The sequence below is a fragment of the Drosophila eugracilis genome, unplaced genomic scaffold (assembly GCF_018153835.1).
Source record: "Drosophila eugracilis isolate 14026-0451.02 unplaced genomic scaffold, ASM1815383v1 contig_2154, whole genome shotgun sequence".
NCBI lineage: Eukaryota > Metazoa > Arthropoda > Insecta > Diptera > Drosophilidae > Drosophila > Drosophila eugracilis.
The window spans coordinates 8,001,359-8,026,793 of NW_024573038.1; the positions used below are offsets into that span (position 1 = coordinate 8,001,359).

Consider the following 25,435-nt stretch of genomic DNA (forward strand, 5'->3'; position numbering starts at 1 on the left):
CATGTGCAGGCTTCGCAGTGCTCCATTTCCATTTCCATTCCCAATGCCACACGACACATGGCACATCGTACATCGTGCATCCCAACTCCCATTTTAATTTTAATTAATTTCAATGTGTATATAGCAGCTGTGACTGTCACTAGCCAAGAGTCCGTAGTATGGGCGCCAGGAGGCAGTCGAGCAGTAGCCAAAATGATTATGAGTAATTAGTTTTAATGGGCTCAAAGCCTGTCCTGGCAGCTGGAGAATGTCACACCTGGGCCAGGTGCAAAACCCGGTCCTAGTCCTGAGGTAACATTACTTTCGGCCAGGTTGCCAGGCACACTCGAGAGTTGAAAGTTAACTCGAGGGCCGCCTGGGTTACCATGAGCTAAATATTTAAGTTGGTTTTTGAAATTACAATATAAGGTAACCTTTGGGTTAGTACGTACACATTCTGGTTGGCTAACCAGCCAAATTAATGACACTTCAACTAGATCTACTCTCCTTGAAGTGGGGCACTAGTTACTATGGGAATATTAAATTAGGTTTAGATGTCACGCCCTTTAAGATCATGATTGGTTTGGTGTACATAATTGTTGGGTTAATGAAGGCAAGTAAGGGAAGAAATAGCAATTTTAATAGTTAGTTAATTATTTCAGTTGGTTGCGTGATAAATACTCAGAACTTAACTTGTCAGTTTTTTAACTTATTAAAGTTAAAGAGTCCTTGACACTGCCAATGCCAGAGTTACATAAAATGCAATAAAAAATAAAAACAAAACCCAATTAATAATCATAGTACTAAATGCTTTTTTTACCCATTGTCTCGAATATTAAATCAGCTAAAAATAGCACATAATTTACAAATTTATGTATTTAATTAATATTTAACAATTGCTAATTTATGACTGCCACAGCCAGAGCTGAATCACATAAACAAATATTAAAAATTTGCATTTGTTTTGCTTTTTTGGTAAACTTAATTAGATTCAAGAGCGATTTAAAAATAACATAAACCACATATAATCTGCCTTTGCCGCTGAATTTCGATCTGTATGAATGCGACTAAAGCTGGATTTGGTAAAAACAAAGTCATAAATCAAAACCAATTTGTGCTACAATTTAACTGACATTTCGCTGTCTCTCAGCTCTGATCGGTTTTGCAAATAGATAAGTGTCAACAAAATATTTACAAGGATGCCAAAAAAGGAGACAAAAATCCTTCGATTGACTGCCAACCAAAAAAAAAAATCGAATCACGGAAATCAAAGCTTTGAGAACATTGAGCTGAAAGTCAATTTGGGGCACATACAAACATGCAAGTACAGGGAAAATGAGAAAATGGCGAAAATTCAAGAGAGAAATGGTGAAAACTTTGCTAGAACGAATACGACTACGAGTACCATACAAAATTTAATGGTCCGCAAATTTTGATTGTTTTACTTTGAGAATGGAAGTTTCCTTCCTCCCTTATTGTTTTCCATTTTTTTTTTGTTCTTTTCCCATTTTTTTTTTTTTTTTTGCATTCGCTATTTATTTATTTCGCCTAGCTTTGAATTCGTTTTCCCGCATTTTATGCATATTTCAGATTCAAATATTTTTCCTACGCAATTTGCTTTGACTGGTCCCTCGCGTATTTGTTTAGCTGCGGGCTCTCATCTATATATATACACACATACTTTCAGTTAGAACATTTAGAATATATTCTCTCATCTCACCCAGAAAATAATGTCGAAACTGGGGTATGTTTTGCTTTGCCCTTCAGGTGCTTTTGTTTTCATTCTTTTCTCATTTTTGTCCATTGAAAAGCCAGCGGAAAGTTGTCGTCAATGTAATTTGATTCCCACTCCATGGCGGCCTGTTCCACATGCCACACAGGGCTTCCTTTTCCCGTCTCTATGATTACGCATACGCTCCGTTGGACAAAAAGCAAATTGTAATTAGACAACAGGGGCCGAATGGCTCATGCGTGCGGACAACAATGAACGGAAGTTGTTCCCAGAATCAGTTCTTGCTACATCTTGCTGTTGTGTCCAACCGAAGGCAGCACACAACTGTCCTGGCTTTGATACTAATGAAAAGATACAATTGACATAGAAAAAGGTTTCTGAGAACAGGACAGGAACTTTATTATCGTTTTCTTTTCATAGGGTATCTTTTCTTATCAAATACCATTTACCTTCCTTAAAACATATACGTTGTATGAGGTAAGTAAATCTTAAAAGTTATAACTACGAATCAACATCTTAGGAGCTCTGTTAAAGAGTCACAGAGTTCACGTCACATTGAATCATCACTCAAAAAGCTGTAAGTCTTTCGTGTCTAAAATCCCAGTAAATTTGTATTTATTTTATTTTCATTCGGTAGATTTTTCAGCTCAGACAATGTTGCACGGACAAATGGATGGATGCGATGCAGAAGTGCTGAGTGACGAAACTGCAGCTGCAGCTGACAAAATGCAATCGGACCTGAAAAGCAAGTGTCCCGTGCTGCATTCCCAGGCGACCGAAGTAAGTTCTACTTCGCCAGATGTCCAAACTGGGGACTTTATCAAGCAATTAGATGTTGCAAGTTCCCTGGCAACCGGTGGGTTTGAGTCTTTTAAGGTGGACTGCAGCCTACCAAGCTTACGGCTGAATACTCTTTTGTCTCCTTTCAAATTTATCGATCAAATGCGTAAGCAGAGTGAGATAAAGGACTTTTTAGACTTCCAGTGTGATGCTGGTTTCTGTGGTTCAAAAACAGAGATTTTGGAAAAGAGCAAAATGACAAAGCCTTACTTTATTCCTGAATTGGAGATGGCTTGTGCTGGTGCCCTAGCCGAAAAAGTAAAAGAGGTAAATCCACCTGAGATTGAATGTCTGACTGTGCCAGAGATGGATCTTCCAGAAATTCAAACCATAAAGGAACCAACTTTAGCGGGAATCAAAGAGGAACCCTTGCCTTTTATTGAAGAAGCAAACTTCTCAAGGTTAGAAGATCTAAATTTGCCAGGGATAGAAAAAATACAGGAATCTAAAACGGAAGTACCTATGCCGCAAGAGATCGAAAAACTAAGGGAATCTATAAACAAAAATCATAACTTCCAACCAAAATTGATCCTTCAATCAAAATCATCTGGGATTCTAGTTCCAAAAACTTTTCAGCTCGATGAACTTATTGCGCCGTTAGTAGAAAAAACCAAGGCAGTAACTAAAATTGGTATTATTAGTTCCTTGGTAGGAAATAAGTTAGCTTTGGCTCCAAATATCAGACTTTCATTTGGTGATAAAGCAATGAGGGAGACTAACATGAAAGGAGGGCAATCCAAGGAGATTATTCAACAGGAAGCCTCTCGGGCCTTAAGGGCTCTCATTTTTAGATTAAATGTGCTCAAAAATATTCAAGCAGCTGCAAATTGTAAGTGACTTTCAGAAAAAGATAAATACATTTTACTAATCAATCATTATTTCCAGATAATTCTCAAAAGAGCAGAGCGTACCGATTTGAAAAGATCAAGAACTCATTAACTTTTTCCAGAGTCTTTAGGCAGAATATTTTCCACCTTACTTCGGATAATGCTAACAGCAAAAAGATAATCGAAGAAAATTCGCTAGGCTGCGGTGAACCCATGATTAGAAGTCCAAGGGAATATAAGAAACCGATTCCTGTACAATACCGACCGGATGCCAGCGAAAGATTGACTTGTAACGGCTTGAATGTGAGCAAGGATTCAGTTTTTAGCGAAGTTTCCGAAAGCGATGACTCGGAAGTCGAGGATAGGTTATGCGTGACCCAATCCTGTCGAGATTTTTATAGCTTGCATAGATCAACTGCCGATCTGAAGGACATTCTGAGTAGTGGAAGGATATTGTTCAGCCAGCACGTGAGGGTTTTCTGTTTCAACAAGTTGAAGGAGTGGAAACGGCAAGGTAAAGTACCAGGTCGCCATGACAACCCTTACCGTTCTCCCTCCTTCTCAGGCGAGGGTCAAATTGAAATCTTGGAATACCAAGGATCGTTTTACATTGTACTCCATGACAGGGTCACCGGAGAACTGGTCATCTACATGCGGGTGAATGAAAAATGGCGCATTGATTACATGACCAAGACTTCCTACAGCTGCCGATGGACTAACATCAATTACGCCTCCTGCCGCGAAGGTATCCTGGAGAGGATTGCCTGCTCCTTCCGGGAACCTAGCCACGCTGCCGAATTCGTAGCCCGGATCCGGAACAGTGCCATCCAATCCCGTTTCGAATTGTGTTCTTAATTTGCAATGATTTCATTTCCAGCGTTTTAGTTGATTTCCCAGTAAAATCTGCGTTTGGGGCCTAGTTGCAAGCTGACGATAAATTATTGTGGAATATTTAAATATATATTTTGTAAATAATATTGTTTAGGAATTAAAAATTGTAGAGAAATAATCTCAAGACGTTTGGTTTGATTCGCAAAGGTAAATTACTGCCAAATGAAATGGTTCCTTATTGGTTTTTCTTAGCGAAAGCAATGCAAAATATTTCCATTATTCTTATCTTTTTAGATACAATAATATTTTAATCCAAGAATCACAGCTTTTTGAAGAAAAATGTTTTAAATTTTAAAATTTCCCGCCACGTTAAAGAGCGCGGAACATCATATCGAGTGTATCGAATAAATGATCATATCGATTGTAACTTAACCTAAAAAGCTGTAAGAGAGAGAAAATTAAGAAGAATTTCATATTTAAGAAATACCGTTGATTCATTAGCAGAAATAACAAAATGTGTAAATTAAAATGATTATATAGCCTAATGTCCTTATATAGAAAGGGTATAAAATTGTTAGCAACCAGTAGAGCTTTAATCGTTGCCAAAACAACTTTGGTATCGATTCAACAAACAGTTAAGAGAACTTATTTTGTGAAAACTAATTTGAAAAGGTAAACCGCACAGATGAAGTCATGGAATCGGACAAGTTAAACGAATTAAATCGACAAATAAATGAGATTAAAAAGCGAATTTTACTGGCAGGTAAGGGCATATACTAGAGCCTTTAAACTTTCTAAATAATAATCTGGAAACAAATCCCTATAGAGGGCCAAAAGACGGCTAATGCAGCCGAGTGGCAAAAGCAGAACCGCATTAACTGCGACACAATTGGCTCATTGAAAAAGGACATTAAGGAGCTAACTGTTAAGGCAAGTCGGCTGCGTAATCCCCTCCAGCGACCGGTGGTCATCAAGGAATCTACTGGCGAATCCCGGAGGGCCCAAAGCTGCACGCCCACTTTAATTGTGGGCAAAGCCACGTATCCGGTGGGAGCCAAAAATGCCGATGATGCCATCTTCCTCACTGATCTCAAGATCACCGAGAGTCGCAAGCAGATGGATCTGCTGCGGCATCGCTTTAAGTCCCGTCAACAGCACTTCAGTAAGTTGGTGGAGAAATATCGGGGATTGTTGGCCAACAAGGAGGCACAAAATCAGAATCTGGGTGAAAAGCCTCCTGAGACTCTGGAGGAGGATGCTAACAGAAAGGTATGATTTAAAGAATCTCATATTCCTGTTTATGTAATATTTGATTACCCAACCTACCCCACAGCTCGTTTGCCAGCTGGAGAACGAGATCCATCGCACCAACGTGCAGTGGATGGAGGCGGAGCACATCCGCAAGAAGTATCGCTCCATCGAAGCATCCTTAATGACGGATGCGGAGCGTTTTGAACGCAGTCTTCGGGAACTGGAGGCCTCACTGAGTGACCAAAAGGCGGAGATCGAACGTCTGCAGCAGGTCCACAACGAGGCAGTGGAGATGCGGGACGCGGCCAAGGTGATACTGCAGAGGCAGGAGCAGCAGGCTAATCTTTCGCAGAAAACCAGAGAACGACAAGCTCTCGATTTCCGTAAACAAGTGGAGGCCCGTAAACTGGAGCTAGAGCGGATAGGTCGTAAGCTCTTCGCCGAAACCAAGACACTGGTCCATCAGGATAGCGTGGGGTCCAGCTCGGGCGACCAGCACACTGCCAAAACGGAGAACGGGGAAGAGGAGCCAGTATCCCAACTGGAGAGTGTAACCAGTGATATGGAGTCCCTGTTTAAGCAGCTCATGGAAGCATCCGGTGCCACCTCGCCATTTGAAGTCTTCGAGAGATTCAGTGCTCAAAAAGAATCCGCAGCCCGTTTGAATTACTTACGAAAGGCAGCGGAAGCGGAAAAGGCAAATCTGGAGGCGGAACGGGAAGCTTTGACAAGCGAATTAGAGGCCTCCAAATTCTCAGATGTCAAGGAGAGTGAAGTGTAAGTATCAAGGAACATTTTTAAATATGTTTATATTAATTTTAAATATATCTTTTCAGAAATCAAGAAGTTATTGAGCAAATCAAGAACAGCATCGCTGCCAAGGAGCAGGATCGCAAGCTGGATACTGATGAGGCTGGCAAATCGATGGGGGTATTAAAGTATCTCAAAGAACGCATCTGCGAAATGATCTTTAAGGTCCAGGAAGTGGACGAGAGCAACATTGAGGTACCCGAAAGAAAGCTCCATGTGAGCGTAGCAGAACTACCCAATTTTCTAGCTCACACAGCCGAAGATGAGGATATGATTGAGGTGGGTAATGATATTTTATATGTTTATGAAAATTGATAAATCTTTTCCCATTAGATACTCAAACTGAAGATCAAACGCTGCCAGGAACTAAGTAAATCCGAGGACGTACCACCGTTTGAAATACCCAAATTGGACATAGTTGACGAAGAGGAGGAGGAGATGTACAAGGTGGAGCAGCCCAAGTCGCCATCTGCACCGGAGGGCGAGAAACCACAACCTATGCCCGTTTGCTACTACAATCTGTTCGCCGGAAGAGCCCAACGAGCTGCAGGCACCTCCTCATCTTCTCCAGAACAGGCACCGGCGGCAGGTAAATTTCAATTTGATTTTTACAAAGTTGATATCCTCATTTTTTGGGAAATATGTTATCCACAGTGGCCACTACCGATGACGACAATGAAGTGCCTTCTCGTAACTTCCTAAAGCGACAATCTGTGCTTATTGTCGACTCGAAATCCCGTCGAAAACCATTTAGACCTGCGCCCGGAGGAAGACGCAAATAGGATTTTTCAGCGATAAATTGGATTATATTAAAATCATTTTATATACACATTTTCAGAAAATAAAACTTGCCAATCAACGTTTGAAAAAATAAATAGTTGATGATAAAGTTTTAAATGGGAAACTTTAAAAACTGCATAGCTGGACTTAAGCTCAGTTAAGACGATCTTTTTGGCAAAAAACCTAAAATATATATTACAAAGTGGCCACTAAATAAGATAAAGAAACATAAATCCTGCTAGCAGTAGACAAATTTTAAATAATGAATAGAGTTTCCAGAAAGACAATTTGCCCATCCATTCTTGTACTTTATGGACGCTACATTTTCAAGGCTAAAATGTACAATAGCAAAAAACTATCTACCAAGTTACTTATGGCCTGGGGGCGATTTAATATCGGAGGCAGCATCCTCTGAATATTCGTTTTGCTTACTGCAGTTTCTGGATAAATGTCAGCAGCTTCAGTCAAACGACATAACAAATAGCTGTCCCAGCGATGCATCTACTGCAAAGACAACGACAACGAAATGGGTAAACGTAAACAGAATCTACTGCCCTCGAGGAGGATGCCTTGGACTAGGAGGACGAGTTTTTAGGTTGGATGGTCGGTGGGTAAATGAAGTGCAAAACGGAACAAAATGCGGACCGCGGCTGTTTCAGACGAAATAACCTTTCAAAAATTGTTTACACCACTGAGTTACAGTGGGTTAAAATACTGATTTTATGGCATGAAAATGAATATAATTTTAGTCACTTTTAAACACCATTAAAAAGGCATTGACGTAAACAAATAAATCAATTAAACCCAACTTATCGAATCCCTTTCCTTTAGATTTTAGATGAACTGTGAAATTAATTACATACCATTGGGCTCATTCCACTTGAAAACTTTTAATTGCTTTTCGTTTTCCCCTTAATTACTATTTATTGCTTGTTTTTTTAACATTTTTTGTAAGTGTTTATATTTAATTGATTATAACTCTAGTGCAGCAGCTAAAAATGTATCCACTGTACAGGCAAGGACATTCTGTAAAGCAGAATGAACGTCCTGGCTTTTCTAGTTAGCAACAATAAAGGGCACCAGCTGACGATGAACAATCAGGGGGACTGCTGCAGAGGCAGCTGCAAACTTCGGTGGCGATGTGTAAACAAAGATGCCGATGATCCATTGCCATGGCCTGTTGCCGGAAGTCCACGACTCAGGACCAAAAGGAGGCGGCAAGGAGGCAGGGATCCGTGTTGTGTGTGTCAACTAAATGTCAACAACGAGGACATAAACCACAGCAGACGCATACAAACAAACCGGCAGTAAGATGGAAAATGTCCGAGGACGACGAGGAAAAAGCGTTCATTGGAAACTTCAGCAGTTCCGAAGAAGGCGCTGATGGTGGTGGTGGTGTTGGTGGCCCAAGTCAACCAGTTGGAAAAACAAAAGCGTAGCCCTTCGCCCTCCGGCCATAAAGAGCGTAGGATCTGCCGGCATGGCAGTGGCATTGGCCCTGACTGCATTGAATAAACCTCGGCCGGGATCGAGGATGACTTAGGGGGCTCGGCTTTATGCGGTTTTCACTGCAATCTGAAGAAAACGCTTGACACTGGAATGTCGCGGTTGCCTGCGGTTGAAGTCGGTCCACATTGAATTGCACTGCTTGGGTCCCGCCACAACGGTGGCTTCCCCCGGATTGCTCTTTGTCCTCCACTGCGCCATCATTTTCTCCTTTAATGAATATGAATTATTTTTAAATGGGAAAATCCGCATGAATGCGATGCTAAGACAAAGGAAATTCTTGGTAAATGGTTTAAAACCTGGCAGGTTGCTGGGTAAAAAGGTTGATATTTAAATGAGGTTTAGTCATCCTATGAAAGGGAAAACATTAGTGAGATAAAGTTGATTTAAATTTTTGTCATTGTTTGTCCGTCGTATTATAATTTCTACTTTTACTATGAAGTTTTTAATATTAGAGTTGGCTTTTAAAAAGTTGTCTTATTCAACTACTAAAGAAGGTACTAAACAGTCTACACTCATAAAGCTAGTATGACTTTTAGTACCTCATCAGAAGTTCACTCTTATTGAAATTAATTCCTGGGATAAGCAGATAAATGTAAGTGCGGAGTTAGAAGGCAGATAACATAAATACCGTCATTACATTTCTCAGCCTCTTTTAGCAATTTTTCCCACATTTCTTTTTTTTTTTTTGTTCTTATGCTTTGCGGCAGAAAAAGTTTTCACGACTTAGGAGTCTGGGCAACTTTCTTTTGCCATTTCCTCAATGGTCTCCAGTAGGGCACAAAGCCGAAAAGTCCTCTACAGCAATTACTAAACTCTAATCCCGGGAGTGCAGCATCGGGTAATCCCCAGAACCACAATTGAGGGAGAAGACCTTAAAGGGAATTAGCTAATTAAAGGTAAGTGATGGCGGAACCAAAACGGCTTATTGCCTTTAGTCCGGGCAACATCGTGTGTAATTGGATAGTCACGACTTTTATCCATTAATTTTCACCCCTACTATTCAGTAAAGGGCCGCGCCTACTTTTAAGGCAATTAAGCGATTCAATCTCTAGGCGCGACCGTTAATCAAACGCCCATCGATTCGGCAAGACAACGCCACTAATTTTAAGCCCATCGACTAAAGGTGGGCGTGGTTGGGACGCCTGGCAACCGCAAACAATAAATTTGAATTTCTGCCACCGCCGCGAAAAACTTTTTAACTGTGCACAAACTACGCGGAGGAAAGCATCAATATTCGGGTGGCGAGGTGCACTTAAAACAAATATCACTCTAGGTAAATATTTACATACAGAATCTATTTATCTTTTTAGGATTTTTAAAGCTATACTTTTAAAAAAATCTTATTCATTATCATAATAAAAATATATATATGAAACCATTTTGATTACATTTCTCTCCGTGTATTTGTGTGTGCGCTTGACAGTGTGGTAAATAAATGAGCGGATACGGAAACGGTTTGGGAGATGTTGGGCTCTCCCTTTCTCTCCCCCTTCTCGTTTTCTCACTGGGAATGTGTCCCTGTCGCTGGGTCGCCTCTCTGCGAATGATAAATAACGTAATTTCTTTACAACTTTTCATTCAAATTTTCGCTACTTTTAACCGCACTCCGGGCTGCGATCCCAGCCTGTTGTTAAGTAAAATAAATTGCGATTCCGTGTAATAAAAGTCAATCATAATAATTCAATGACGCGACGTATTGTTGTGCCTCGTCATTGGGCTGCCTGCAGCCAATGCCTTCGCAACAGCCAGCCAACCAAACAACCAACCAAACACCCAACCACCCACAATATGGATAACCATTCAAGGGCGTTTACTGCGCCACCCACCCAGTCACCCACTGGGTTTTCATAAATACAGGCCCCCAAGGAATATTTGAATTTTTCGTTGCTTCATTTGATTTTCTGGCAGGGAGACTTCAACTGTAAGATGTCTCCTGTTCAAGTTGATACTTCACTTTTGCTTGACTAAGACAGCACTTAGCATAATTAGTTATCATTAGTCAACTGATCAATCACTTGTGACGTGATTCAACTTATTTTGAATGTTAGTAATTTAACTTTAAAATAATCCACGAAAATCCATTGAAGATGTGGCCCTAAATCACCTTCCACGAAAGGTACCTTTAAGAATTTAATGGAAGAAAGGAAAGTTAAGGAAATTGGACCCAGACAATCTCGAAAATGTTGAATACCAAAAATGCTGAGCATAAATCTTATCCCGACTTCCTCTTTCCGTTTTGTTGTTCTTTCAGATTCAAGGTATTTGTATGAGAAAGCAACCGATGGTTAAAAAGGAGTAAGTGGAGAGGTCCTTGAGGCAGACTGTTTTCGTTCCTTTCACGCAAGCATGAACAATTAATTATGGTTTATCGATTGAACTTAACAGAAGGAAGCAAAATATATTACAAATTGTATCCGAAAACCTTTTAATAGATTGTGTTTTTGTGTTTTTACACTGCACCAAAAATTTATGCAGTTCTGCAGTGCAGGACTGTGAGTTAACGGTTCTATTTGAACAATAAGTTAATTTGAAATTAGAAATAAGTCTGGCAGCACTGAAGTTGTTCAACACGAGTTGGCAGAGTTTAAATGTTTTGACTTGAGAAAATCGCTATTGAGAATTGACGAGCGGCAAAACCACAAGTGTATGAAAAAATATGTTTAAATTTTATGTTTGTGAACTCAAATTGATATTTTAATAAAGATCTGTTATCCATCCATATAGCACACCCTATGATTAGGGAATTCATTAGTGCAGCGTCGCAAATCCTCATCAAAGTAAGGATACTCATCGGGGCACTTTTCTGATGTCTTTGATCGATAGTCCTGGCAGACTGTATACTCCCTGCAGCCAGTGTTGATGGTGGCCACCAGCAGCTGATTCATATTACCGCAGCGATCGTAGGGGCAGCTAATATCCTTGGGTGAACCACACCGCTGGCTCCACCACTCAAAGTGCTGACCCCAAGGGCAGCTGCTCCATTGGCCCAAGACAAACTCGGAAGTGCAGGTATAAAATCCATAGCAAGTCATTAAATCCGGAAGAAGCTACACTCCGGATTTATCTTTATCATAATACTTGGAGCATATATGAAAATCTGTAGCGGGTGGGAGGACAGCGGAAATTTCTTTGGAGCAGTATTCTGGCAACCAGGATTGGCATTTACCAGATTTTCGGTTAAAATATCGACCAGCTGAACACTGTAACTGAATACTGAATCCATTGTGGCACTTGTAATACTTCTGACAGCTCTTCGGATCGCCAACGATGGAACCATCTTTCATATACGAGCAGATGTTATCCTGCGGACAACCGAAACTGCCATCCAGGCAGGTCTGCTCATTATTACTGTACACTTGACCAGCACCACAGTTGCCCCAAACGGGTTCATCGATATTCGCGCACCTTACGAACCTCCGGCAATCGGCAGGATCGGCAACATAGTCCCACGGCTCTAGATCGGCGCAGATCTCCGAGAGCTGTGAGTGGCACATCGCCTCCGATGCATTCAGGCAGGTTCCATCCCGGAAATTGTAGAGCATTCCCTCGTTGCAGGCACGTCGATCGATAAGCTTGTTGTCCTCGCAATAACCCCAAGCCTGGCAATCACTGGGATCTCCAATATAACCCTTGCCAGCCCATAACTTGCACTTCTCTTCCATGGTAAATCCTTTGATTTCTACCAGCCAAGTCAAAATTATCACCAGATGGAATCCACATTGCCGAACTAAGGTGAGCTTTAGTCTTTAGTCTCCCAGCAATAATCACTCTGCTTTTAGTACCTCTCATTGTGGTTAGACCGCCGACTCGTCTGGAACTCAATGAACTGAGCTATTTGCCCAATCTATTGCTATATTTAAGTACTAAAACGTATCTTGGCCTTTTTGTGTCACTGCCTGTCAGTAGATACCAAAAAACAAGCTGATAAGAATAACATATTTTCACAATGAAATTAGAAATGTTCTGAATGAGTGACATACGGATAAGACAGTGTCGATTACCGAAAACGTTCTCAACCAAATTGTCTTGGGGAAACCATTCTACCATTTGATAAAGTTTGTTCTTAACGGAAGGTAAACTTTACATAAAAATCAAGGTTGAATGATAATATTTCAAGTCATTAATTTTTAAAGTAACTATTCAGACGGTTAAGTTTGTAACTTTAAAAACATGTTTGTGTACTGTTCAGTACCATTTCTGCCGTCATTATAGAAAAGAAAATATATATATATAGAAAAGAACTTTATTTTTATATCAAAATCTCTTGCATATTCTGCAACACCTTCGTCTAAATGCAAAATTCTGCAAAAATGTTGACATAAACTTGCAAGTCAGAGAAGAATAAATACAAAAATATTACTACAGTTAAAGAAAATATTGTTGTTTCTTAAATAATAATACTGGCAATTTATTTTAATAAAAATAAAATAATAGCGATTTTAAAACCAAAAACATATCAATTAAAATGTTAAAAACTTTTTTAAAATTGATATATTTTTGTTTTGAAGTCACAATTTCTTGCCCTGTACAGTGCAGGCAAAAAATGTGCTTATCCAAATAGGTTTATCGGAAAATATGAGACGCATGCATAAAGATAAGCTTGGATGTGTCTGCTTTTCCGTGTCCTTTGCATTGTTAGAGCAGTTCCTGCTTGAAAAAAAAGGAGAATATATCGGAAGGACTTGGGAAATGACGGTGCCCCAGTGGCTTGTCGCAATGTAAACTGCTTAGCATCGATTGGGTGCACTTATTGACATTTTATGCTTAAGGACATGCTTAATATCCACAACGTGCTGTTCCAACCGCTCCGCCTCCACGCCATTTAAGCCCTCAGCGAGCTCCAATGTCGGCACAGTGGGTTTGTATTGTGTATTAAGAACTCAATTAAAATAATACTTTAAATTATATAATTACTAAAAAGTAGTTAGCATAGCTTTAAGGTTATATTCTTTTTATCCCCATAGATTTGTTTTTACTCAAAAGTAAAACTTAACTTAGTTTAAAGATGAAATGCACTAATTTCCCTACATAAGCCTTCAAAGAGATTTTGAAATTCCACAGTAAAAGTGAAGAAAGAAATCTGCTCTGCGAAGCAGAAAGGAACAGTTGCCATCAGCGGATGCTGTCTAGGGGCATAGACATACATATCTATGTGGACTCCTAAATGCAAATGGCTCAGAGCCTGGCGGACCTGGCCCCCTGGCTCTTACCACTTCCGGAACTCAAGGCCGCTGGTCCCAGTGGCGGCGCCGGTCGCTTCCGTTTCCTCCTTTCCATCCGCAGGACATTTATGCTGCTCATCAGGAGCACTGTCGATGTGGAGACCATCTGGCGGGCCACCTCTTCCCCTCCAACTACTTGCCCGTAATTTTCTTTTCAATCAGTGGCTGGCTGCCTATCCCTGGGGGCAAGGGTAAGTTCCCTCCACTCACCTACACTTACGAATGGCAAATTGTGCGACTGCGACTTTTACAGAGCACTGGATAAGTTTAATGGGGTGCACACAAAAAAATGTGTATAAAAAATAATTTAGTTATATATTTAAAATATAAAGATCAACGTGCTCAAGCCCAATCCGATTTTTTTGACTTTTTAAGTTGGCTAACTTTCTAAACTTTTATAAATTATCTTAAAATTTACAGTCAACTTCAATTTTTGTAGAAACTAAAACTTTTTTAAAAACAATAATCAAATTATTTTCCCTGTGTAAGTTCGTTTGAAATGCCTGTTTTGGATTTCGTTCTTTTGTCGAGAATCCGCCCATCTGTCCATCCAATTTGCACCTCCCCCAGTTTTGCCCTGTCTGCTATCTGGATTTTTGTTCTTATTTTCATGGCCTTCTTTGTAATTTTCCCCACATGTTCACGGCTTGAATATTTTATGAGCTTAAGTACTTTCAGTTAGAGCCTTTGCCTGGCCTTGTGCGTTTTGCACCTTGCACCTCGTACATAAATTCATTAGGTTAGTTTGCTCTTCGCTCCTGGTCATTGTTTCCTGTTTGTCGGACAAGGAGATCCACTTGTTGAGAGTTGGCTCCATTAACATACCTGCAATGATAAGAAACCGGATTGAAGTCAGTTTTTGGGTTAACTAAATGGCAGAGGAGGTCTTAAATGGCCTTAGTAAGTTTCCTTTTATTTTCATTAATGAGTATATCCATTTAATCAGACTTTGGTTTTATTTTTTTCCGGATTGTGTTTGATCAGGAAATTTAATTACATATCAAATTTTAATTGAATAATAAATATCTTCATTTTATATAATTTATAACAACAAAGCTGTTAAAGCTCATTAAAAAGGCAATTATATTCCAGTAAACATAAACACAAAGGTGGTTGATTTATGCGAGATGCAAAATATTGAATATATTTTCTGATTCTATTATTTCTGCATATTAAATCACAAAATAATAATTCTATTAAACTAAATTAATGTTGATTTCTTAAATCGTCAAGCTGAGTATCTTATCGCTTAGAACATTAAACATTCAAACAAAGTTCAGGTATCCTAGCATAAACCTGTGAAAACATTTAAAAGAAACGTTAAGCATTTTGTGACAGCGACTTGTGGGGCCAGCGAAACATCTTCAGCTCAAGGCGCCACTTGGGCAACAGGGAAAATGAGCTCCGGCAAAGTCAGCAGGTCAAGGATTAACACGCTCTCTCCACCTGTCTCATATAACTCATTTTAATTAGGTTAAATATGCAATGGAAAAATGAAAAGTGCCGAGCGAAGCAAGTCGAGGGGAAAAGGTAAAAGGCAAGACACAAACCCCGGGCATTTGCTCCGTGTGACCCCCCTCCCTCTGAGATTCCGGAAAAGTATTCAGTAAAAATGTGGGTGGTTGGTTGGTTGGGTGCTTCATAAGCGGCAACCGGCTCAATGAGATGCAAAGGACGATAAACAAGTCCGCCAGCGAAGAGGATGCTCCGTTGGCGAAATAAGGTTACGGGTCCTCGACTCAAAGGCGACGAAGACACGGCGCTTGGCGGACAAGAAAAAAATAAGGCTAAAAGGAAAATTGCACGGCCAAAGGCAGCCACCAAGTCATATTTCTTTTGGCCAAAATGAAAACGCCAAACAAACACGAAGGGAAGACCCGGGTCCTCCGCTGAAGCTAAAACAAGAATTATGGTGGCTTCCCTTCGAGTCGAAGGCGGGGCTCCAAGTGTGGTTCGGCCGGGTGTGGGTGGGCCACGTACTTGGAGTATTTTGCCAAAATTAAAATTTATGAACAGATAAAAAAGCGTTAATGGCCACTCGCAAAGGTCACGACTGGACGAAGAAACAGTGGAGCAAGATGGATATTTTTATTTTTAAATTAAAAAATAGTTGTAACAAAAACCAGATAAATGTACGGGATCTTTGTACTGGCCATAGCACTTTTACCTATGCTTTTCATATATAAAGATTATTTACTTAAGTATTAGTAGAAACCACTGTGGCATTGGGGTGTTAGTGTGTAACAGTTTCCACCGAAAGTGGCAAATGGACCGAAGTGGCCGCAGCACGCGATGTGGACGTGGTAGCAAGGAAACCACAGTGAGGCAACGACAGCGACCAGCTATAAACGTTGCATTTTTATTGCACAGAGTTACAAAAATTCTAGGTACCTCTTCCAAGGTCCAGATGGGCATTAAAGTGCTCCTCCAGCATGCTTTTTTTTTGTTTTTGCTTTCTGTGGAATGTGGCAGACATTATAAGGTGTAGGTACTTTGCCAGAAGCCACGTGTTGACTTAGTGTGGCGCCACCTGGGGAGAGGTTGAGGCAGTTCGCCATAAGTTATCAGGGTCAAAGTGCATGGGTGGTCGCAAAATAAAGACAATAGTACTTAAGGTTATGCTTGGCTTAATTCTTGTTTCGCCCACGTATCTGCAAGTGAATTATTTGGGCTTTTATTACGGGTTGCCCTTGAAACTAATCAAAGATGGCCCTATAAATAATTCCAAAAAGAATTCTTTAATGAAGGTTGATTACAATCGAATTGAAAAGTTTTCTTTTGCTTTGATGAAAGAAACTTACGATAAAAATTGGGAACTTACAATAATGTTATATAGGATTTTAAACTATGTGAGACCTACTACTATATACTCCTATTTCCTAAAACAAACCCAAGACATGTGTGAAGTTTTCCATTCGGAATATCATCCACTTCGGATTGTCCCTCCATAATTCAAAAGCGTTGGACAGATGTCGAGCTGCCATGCACATGGAACATGTTGTTATTGCTCCTGCGATTGCTTGGCCTGTAAGTGCGGGTGTTCAAGGTTTCAAAGTCGCATTTCTCGCTCTTGAAACAATGTCGACTCGTTGACAACCTCCTGAAGTGCACCTTCGCACACTCCCCAGATGCTTTGTGCCAGGGCCAACTACGCCAGCCACCTCAACGATGCTAATGGCATTCGCCAGTTGTTGCTGCTGCTGCTGACATTACTGATGTTGCTGTTACTTCTATTGCTGCTGTTACAGCTACACTCGAAGAAAATCTTAATAATTTAAAGTTACAAAAAAAGTACGTTTTTAAATCTTACTTTCTTTTAATTCAGTAGAATTTTAATTTTCCGTTATTTTATACAACATCTGTCCTGCTTCCTTCGATCGTAGAGTGCCCGTACCTAGATCTTCCACTTAATCCCTAGCTTTTTTATCCTTAGTTTAACTTAGTTTTGTATTGTATTGGAACAGCGGAATTGAAGAATTTATGTGAAAGTTCAAACCTAAATTATATTAATTATAAATATAACTATAGTGCTGATAACAGTAAGGTTTTAAAAATATTAATTAGCACTTATGACATTTTTAGAAAATGCTGTTCTAAGTGTCCTTATTTCATCCACGTGCTCAGCAGTTTTCCTTTTTTCCTGGTCACGCGCGGGTGTAGGGCCCCGAAAGGAGAGCCATGGGCAATGGCAATGGCAGCCACTTTGGCCAGATGCAAATACGCGTGAGTGGCGCCTGGGTCAACTTTTCACTGGGAAAAAGGGGTCCCTGAGATGGGTCTTGGCAGGATACTCGGGGCGGTCGTGTTGTTTGTGGCGTTTAACGACCTTTTAAATGTGCGTCTAATTATGTTTACGTGCTGCCCCGTGCGACATCCAAAACCCAAGAATGGATGGCTAAATTGCCGGGAGAATGGCTGAAATGGGTTTAGCTGCCATGGTCGTGGGTGGGGTTGGGTTAGGTTTTTGACTTTGCACAAATCCATTTGCTCACAACTTGTTAATAATGCGAGTTTACGGTCACTCGGCCCAACGTGACCTGTACTCGGCGAAAGTATTGTTTTAATTTTTAATTGGACGTGGACCCAAGTGGGCTAAAAAAACATAACCTTTATTGGCGCCATATTTTAAGTTGGAAAATTCAGACCAACGCTTTCTTTATTGCACAAAGTTTAGTTATAATTTATTAATTGTTAAGTTTTAATTGCTCTCTTTTGAGTTGTTTTCTTAATTTGTAGTGCTTTGTAAAGAAAAGGATTTAAATTATTAATCAGGTTCCTTTATTCCAAAACACTCTCAAAGTAAATCCCTTAGCATCCAACCTTTTATTTAATACATTCTGTGACATATTACTTTATACTCAAAACTTTATTTCCCAAAATTCCAGGAGAGCAATTTTCATTTAAGATATTCGTAGAACCAATAAAGAATTTTCACTTGGCCGGACAGAGAAAGGAAACTTATATTTCTGAAGGACTTGCCTTCATTGTTGTCCAATGAACTAAACAAAGCGCTATCAAATTACGTTGAAGCTCGAAAAATCCTTCACGTTTCACCGTATCCTTCCGCCCACCTGACCTCTCAACCTTTGCCTCGTTAAGGGAAGCTTTGGCTGAACTCTGACCTTCGCAGATGCCACTGCCCCTGGGGGTGGGCTATTAATTTCTTATTTTAAAAGTTGCCCTGCCCTCTGGAGGGTTTCTTCACTATCACGATGCATTTTAAAATAATTTCGCATATTGCCACGTTGTGTAAATTAATAATCTGCATATTGAAGGCTGCAGGTTCTCAGTCTTTGCGAGATGAATGAGATGAAAAGTACGAGTACGAGTATGAGAAGTACAAAGAAAAGCCCGTATGAATTATTCATAAATTGAGGACGAGCAGGGCGTAATATTGCTTTTTAATAACCAGCGAATTGGGTTTCGGGCGCACTGCCGAGGAAATCGAATCTTTTCCCTTATGCCAGCGCCCAAATGCACATATATCTCTGGTGTCCTTGCCTCCTGAATACGCCCCCCTTTTATGGGCTTTCAGCAACAAAAAATTTGTAAGCGCGAATTGTGTGCCTGCCAATATGTGGGAATGAAACGATTCCACTGCGTTTATTGCAACGCCCACCACGAAAATGTTTTATTCGGCAGACAATAAACCAGAAATGCAAACACGTAACACGGAGATGCCAAAATCTGGGCTGGCATAAAGTGTAAACAGCTGGAAAGGATGTTGCCCGGATATATATTCCTTTCATTCGTTTTCTCCGCGGGTAATTAGAGATTCACAGTTAATGGAGCGCATTAAGTTTATTGGCCCATCTTGTTCAGGTTTTCTTTTTCGATGCCGGACAAAGTTGAATGCAAATGCCGAAACACATTTCATGTTTATGTGAGTAATTAACACGAGGATGTCGAGTACTTGCATTTCCCTGGAAGCTAATTTGAATTTTACAAGCGAAACAACAATCTTTGTCAACCTTCGTTTAAGATATTTAAATGGAAAACAAATGTATTTGTATGCCAGAAGCTATGTGATATATTCACTTTAGTTAAGCCCGGAAGTTAAATAATAGCAGTCAGAAGCAGAACTTTTGGGTAATATTTCCAATTAACTAAAAATAACAAAAGTCAAAGAAACCTCAAAAAAAGTCAGCTTTTTCACTTCTATTTATAGTTCTTAGTTAACATTTTCTTAGAAATATCATTTTCAGACTAGAATCCGTGCTCCTTTTGTAATAAGACCATCAAACAGATGGCTGCAACATTCCGGAGTGGAAGTCCCCAAAGTAAGAGCGGTACTCTAATGAGGGAAACTCATTTGGGTAAAAGCACAAAGCAAAGCATTCCGCCCATTAAGAGGCATAATAATAAATACTTATCACCGGAGCAGCCTAGCGGGCGGTCGTGGGGGGTCGGTTGGAAAACGCAGCAAACATATTGTCCCACTGCCCACAAAAACCAACCAACCGCCCACTTTCACCCACTCGTTTCTCACTTTTCGTCGTGCAGGGCGAGAGCACAGATGTGTGGCAGCAAATGCCGTAAAACAAATGTAAAGTGAAATTGCTTTCGCTGTTGCCAGCAAACAGGGACCACGCCCATCGACCTGTTCGCTATACGCCCACAAAAAATGAATGAATTTCTGGCAGTGTTCTTCGTATGCGTGTTTATGCAGAGAGAGAAAAAAAGGTACCTAATTTTAAATAATAAATGAATTTAGGTATTAAATAGCTTTTGCTTTAATTTTATTGATAATATTTTTAGTGGCTTTATTATTATTAAAAATGTTATTAAAAAAAATTTTTTTTTTCTGTGTATTTCCTACATAGGTGTGCGTGTCGACAGACGGATGCGGAAACGGATGTGAAAAGTGCAGTCATAAATGTGCCGCCGCCCTTTCTGTAAGACGTTAATAATTGTCGACCAAAGGCGCTGCGGTGGGTGGCGGTTGGTGTTGGGGTTTTTGGTTTTGGTAAAAAACATATTTGGTAGCTGCCATGCCAACGAAAAGGAGATGAAATTTTCAAAATTCGCGCATTTTCTTTCCACTTTATGGCATTTCTCCTTGCTCTTTGGTTTCCCACGGGCTTGGCTTTGTAATTATGACAAATGCTAAAATATGGCATGTGTGCGAGCACATATTTGAGTCAGTATGTGTGTGTGTGTGTGTGTGTCGTTAGGGGATTTCACATTTTTTTTTTTACTTTTCTTGCTGTTGGCTGCAGATCTCAGCTAAGCCCCACTGTAAACATAAAAATCCCCAGGAAATCCGCATCCACATAAACTACTAAATCAAAATTCAGCATCGCCTGGGAGGTAAAAACTAATTTAAAAATGAATTGTTATGAATATTTTCTGGGGTTTCCACTAGACCAGGTATTTTTTCATTTTTCAGAAGTTTTTCTTTTAATTGCTTTTTCAAACATCTTTTATTTTTGCTTTCTAGGATATTTTAGGCATGCGGAAAATCTGTTTTGGTTGCTTTCATAAAAACTAATATCCATTGGAGTTTTTAAGGAGTGATTGTTGCACTTAAATTTAAATTTTGGATATGCTTTTTCTTTTCATTTTGACCTAATTTACCCATATAAGTGAAAAATTGATGGCACCCTTTTGGGCCTGTCAGTCATAGCAACTTCTATAAAGACATACCATTCGGATGTTGATGGCCGGATATCAATTGCCAGGGTTTTATCGAATGGATCTTTGAATTTTGCATTCGCTTGCTTACTGTTTCTGACTTTGGCTATGGCTGCCAGGAGGAACTTGGCTCTCAGGCATAATAAATTTGCCGTGTCTGGATGCCTTGGCGTCGGAGGGGAAACTTGTTCACAGTTCAATATTTTCCAATTACATGCACGTATCCCTTGGCCCTAGGCAGGCAGGCACTCGATGTACTAGCAAACTCCCCCTTCTACTTTGCCACGCAAACACTGTGTGGTGGCAGAATGCGAGTGCTCGGCATTGAAGTACAAACTTTAAATTGAATTTTTGCGGTTTGTCATTGTTCACATCCGGATTCTGTGAACGGGTACAAGTTGTTGCATGCATCTCCCATCAGAGCGCGACCCACATTTGAGTAGTTTTAGGGATGGGCAATGTGTCAATGAGAAATGAATTGAAGTTGATTATATAGAAAATATTACTTCTTAAAAGAAGAACTTAGAAAACTTTTAGTAACAAAGATAAAAATTAGTTAAATTTCCAGCCGAGGAAAGGAGATTTCTATGACACCCTGTCATGGGCCACCAAGAATCGGCCGCCTTATGTTAGATTAGATTTCCCCTGACTAATGTTTAGCGTCAAAATTTTCACATATCGACATTTTACCATCGCTATTTCCCGACCCCCATATAAGCGGTCACTTTTGTTCGTTGGAAAATGCGTTTCTAATTCAATTTGCTGTCAACGCGGTGGCCAAAAAAAAAAAAAAGATAAAAGAAAAATCCACCAACGCCAGTTGCAGTTAGCAGCGGCGGACGAAAAATCGTGTGGGCGTGTCATGTTTGCATTGTTGTTACCGCCCCACGATGACAAACTTTTTGCGGTTTGGAAAATTATTTTGCTGTAAGTGATATCTTTTAATTTGCGGAAATTGCACCACCAATCGTTGGCGCTGTCACAAATGGGGCAGCCTTTAAAAGCCATCGACATGGCCATTTCTGTTGGAATATGTTAGCATTAAGCGGATTGCAAATGCGAATCAAATAATGAATGGGTCCTCGTGGTACTCGGCCCCCTTGTTTAGTCATGTAATGCGATTGCCGCCGTGTGTACAATAGGACAATAGAAATTTAATTAGAATTTCAGGTTATCTAATTACCCCGGCGATTTATGGATAACGAGCCTCAAAAAGGGGATTTAATAGTATGAAACTTATAATTATATGACTTTTTGAAAAGTTTATAATGTTTCCAAATAAAGTTTATATAGCTAACTTAGAAATGATTTTCCTTATGTAACTACTTCTCCTTTGGCAAAACATTCCAATTAGAAAGGATTAGCAGAACTGTAAGGAGTTCTTGACTGCAAACTTTAAATTGGATAATCGAGCTGAAGCTGAAGTTGCCTTTGTCAGTTGGCAAGCATTTACCAAGTGCTTTGCACACATTATGCCATCGTTCGGCTAACGCTGCGTATGCGTAATTTTGCAGTCGACTATGGGTGTTTACAGAGCAATTTGCATGCTAAGCCAACATTCATAGCCTGAGGCCAAGCCATTTATGAAACTGGGGTTCCCATCTTAATGTCTTAACAACGGAAGCAACGCAATGAAATCAAGTCAAGATGTGAAATGATCACAAAATTAAATTAAACTTAAAGAAGTGCTCTCTATCTGTTGGTCATATTAAGTTATCATTTATATATATGATGCTGTCAGGGCAATCTGATTTTTAATTATTTATTTCTGTTTTAATTTCCATTTATTTGAAATCCACTTAATCGCACTGGCTGAAAGCCCCTTGGGGGTGTTTCGAGCAGACTTAATTTATTCTCAATCATTAAGAGGCTTTGCTCTTTACGGGATTATCGAAATATTGTTCTATAGTTGGCGAGAAGCTGATTGTTGCCTCTTAATTTAATGAGCTTAAACTTCTTATTTAATTTATTTAAAATGCAAATTTTAAATATTTAATACTGTTATGTAAGGTACTTCTGGAGATGATAAGTTTTTAAGGTTTTGGGGAGACTGCAATGAAGTCTCGTCGTTTTATGCACAGAAAGGAAATTCCGATTCTTTTTCCTGTATTTCTCCCTCAGGGGGTCCCAGCCTTTATTCACCTTTCCTTTGCGCTTCAAAGAGTTCTTCATCAATATAAATTGCCGACATTCAAAATGCAAATGAAATTCGCGGAATTAAGGCGAGAGAACAGGCAAGCACAAACTCCTTCGGACTTCCTTCCTTCCGCAAAGATGCGGCGTCTGGAACGTGCCCGCAATTGTGAGTCCTGTATTTGAATTTCAATTATTTTCGGTTCGTCAATCGTCATTTGAATGCGTTGGCGAATGTCTGTTCCAGGCTGAGAGTCGATGCCATGGCAATTAAGGAGCATAATTAAGTGTATGCCAAACGGCAGCAACGGAGCTTTATCAACGGACATATCGTCGTCGTCGACGGGTTGTTGTGGCCAAGTTGATGCCAATTTAAATGCAAAGAGCCTTTTGAGCCACTGCGAAGGATGGGAGCCGAAATGTGCCAAACTGGCAGTTTCACTAATTGCGAGGTGAGGCAATGCCAGCTGAACAGGACATGACTTCTGGACGCGTCAGCAGGACAAACAATGCTAAGCCGTTCGAGGCAACAAATTTTTTTGATTGGGTCTTGAAATATGCCTTTTGAATTTAGTTAGAACTTTTAGCCTAACCAAAGGTAAACTAAACCTTTTTAATTACATATTTTAGATGCACTTTCTAGGATTTTTTTCAAATTTTATTTATTAATCAAATTAGTTTCATTAGCTTTTTTTTCCATATTTATGAAAATTTCTTTGTGTGCAAAATTTGAAGCACTGAAAAGTATGCTACGTTAGCTTTACGAGGCCTGTAGAAAAGTGAATTAAACGGAGGATCTCTCGAGCTGTCTCTGATTCTGTGACTGGTTGCCCTTTGCTTTTGGCCACTTGGCACTGCAGCTGGCGCTTAAATGGCCGAGGACCTTGTGGAATTTTGTAATTAAAACGACGAGGATTACATTAGCACGTACTCGCCAAGGGCATCCACTGGCGTCCACTCGCACACACACACACACACATGGGGCCAGCAACTAGTGGTCAGTGGTTAATTAAAGAATGAAGGGGACGACTGTTTGGGAGGAGCAGTGGATGAGGGAACAGTGGGACCTGGCCAAACAATTGGGATGCCTCGTCGGCCACAGGGTCAAAGTTGTTTTCTATATGAAATATTCGCATTGACAGCCAGTTGGCCGCAGGACATGGCAAACATGTCCAGCACACACTGCGTCCGCACATTTCCACAGGAAATCGAGGGTAGGCCCAGCGAACAAACAAAAAATAAAAAGGCAGAGCTGTGTAAGCTTTCACTTTGTAAATCTGCCGACGTTTACACATTGGAGAGGGCAAGTTTTTTTTTGCGAAATGCCATTAACTTGGTCACAAAGTTTACCAAAGAAATAAAAGCATTTTCAAGCGATTGTTTTGTAGAGAATTAGGCATTGTTTGCGGTTATTTTGAACATTTTTTAGGAGGTAACTTTAATGAAGTTTACAAAATATGTCATTCTTTATTGGGAAATAATAATGTAAATAGATTGTCTGACATTTTAGGTCTATTTAAGTGTTTTTTTCTTATTTTTTCTGTCATTTCTATGGGAATTGAAAGCATTTAAAAAAAAGGACCGTTAATATCAATTCCTTGATATATCGCACTTAACTAATGTTAATTGACTAGCATTTCCCCCTCAAAACTCCCCAAACTTCCCTCGCCTAGCTACTGCGCAGTGGCCTTTGCCTTTAGGTCAGGTGTTGTTTTTGCTTCGCCAACAGTTCAGGTGCGTATGCAGCTGGGCGGAAAGCCACGCCCCCACGCTCCCATGCTCTGGAAAAAGGATGCACTCGACCAGGATCCCACTTATGTGTGCGCTAGTGTGAGTGTGTGCTAGTGCACATCCTTCCATACTGCAGCTGCTGTCCATAAGTTTACCTTTCAGCAGAAGTAATCATCAGAAAGCTGGCAGCGGACATGACATGCGATCTGCTGGAAAAATATACTACGAACTGCCGCTGTCGACTAGCAGATAAAAACGTCACTGCCGATGGCGGGAAATTGAAAATGCTGCACATCATCTCTCTGTCTCTCTTTTCCTTCTGACCCAGTGCAATATTGAATATCCAATAGCGACCTTTGAAATGGATGCCTTCACAAAAGGTATTAATTCTATGCAATTTCACAAGAGTCATGTCATGAGGCTTTGGCACTGGCATAGCTCTTGCCTGAAGTTAAATTATTTATTCCCCCCTCCTGCCAATGCTATATTCACAAATAACATCATAATTTTCTATTCTAGAATAATATGGAATGCTGTGTGTATGTTAGCTCAACAATTTTTCAGGCTATAATCTGCCACATGTTTTCATTGTCAGAAAAATTCAAATGGCTTTTGGCCTATCAAAAATTTATATACAGTTTTCGAATATACAAAAT

The 25,435-nt window shown here is 40.1% G+C and overlaps 4 protein-coding genes across 7 annotated transcripts in view; 2 read left to right on the forward strand and 2 right to left on the reverse strand.

Annotated features, from left to right (window-relative positions):
- Positions 1–25,435, reverse strand: part of LOC108114377 (putative dipeptidase NECHADRAFT_87110) — an 89,526-nt gene that overhangs the window by 27,018 nt on the left and 37,073 nt on the right. The window lies entirely within an intron of this gene.
- LOC108114381 lies at positions 1,044–4,394 on the forward strand. 4 transcript variants are annotated; one of them, XM_017225339.2, is made up of 3 exons: positions 1,044–3,380; positions 3,437–3,892; positions 4,005–4,147. In XM_017225339.2, exons 1-3 carry the CDS (start codon positions 2,366–2,368, stop codon positions 4,037–4,039), a joined length of 1,506 nt encoding a protein of 501 aa, XP_017080828.1. In that variant the 5' UTR covers positions 1,044–2,365; the 3' UTR covers positions 4,040–4,147. The 4 variants fall into 4 exon arrangements, with proteins under 4 accessions (XP_017080828.1, XP_017080826.1, XP_017080825.1 ...); XM_017225337.2 differs by having other exon boundaries at positions 1,048–2,288; positions 2,349–3,380; positions 3,437–4,394; XM_017225338.2 differs by having other exon boundaries at positions 1,050–3,380; positions 3,944–4,394.
- Positions 4,875–7,336, forward strand: LOC108114380 (myosin-9). The gene is made up of 6 exons (XM_017225335.1): positions 4,875–4,972; positions 5,036–5,478; positions 5,543–6,237; positions 6,297–6,549; positions 6,604–6,859; positions 6,925–7,336. Exons 1-6 carry the CDS (start codon positions 4,903–4,905, stop codon positions 7,050–7,052), a joined length of 1,845 nt encoding a protein of 614 aa, XP_017080824.1. The 5' UTR covers positions 4,875–4,902; the 3' UTR covers positions 7,053–7,336.
- Positions 11,128–12,236, reverse strand: LOC108114383 (peritrophin-44). Its single transcript, XM_017225341.1, is given in 1 exon segment — positions 11,128–12,236. A coding segment is annotated over 1 exon segment (954 nt). The 5' UTR covers positions 12,222–12,236; the 3' UTR covers positions 11,128–11,267.

What these genes read in the sequence shown, in the direction of transcription:
- LOC108114381 (XM_017225337.2), top strand. Translation starts at nt 2,366, where the DNA reads ATGTTGCACGGACAAATGGATGGATGCGATGCAGAAGTGCTGAGTGAC. An exon ending in TATTCAAGCAGCTGCAAATT is followed by an intron (nt 3,381 to 3,436) that starts GTAAGTGACTTT and finishes CATTATTTCCAG; the next exon opens with ATAATTCTCAAAAGAGCAGA.
- LOC108114380 (XM_017225335.1), top strand. Translation starts at nt 4,903, where the DNA reads ATGGAATCGGACAAGTTAAACGAATTAAATCGACAAATAAATGAGATT. An exon ending in GATGTCAAGGAGAGTGAAGT is followed by an intron (nt 6,238 to 6,296) that starts GTAAGTATCAAG and finishes ATATCTTTTCAG; the next exon opens with AAATCAAGAAGTTATTGAGC. An exon ending in AGAACAGGCACCGGCGGCAG is followed by an intron (nt 6,860 to 6,924) that starts GTAAATTTCAAT and finishes TGTTATCCACAG; the next exon opens with TGGCCACTACCGATGACGAC.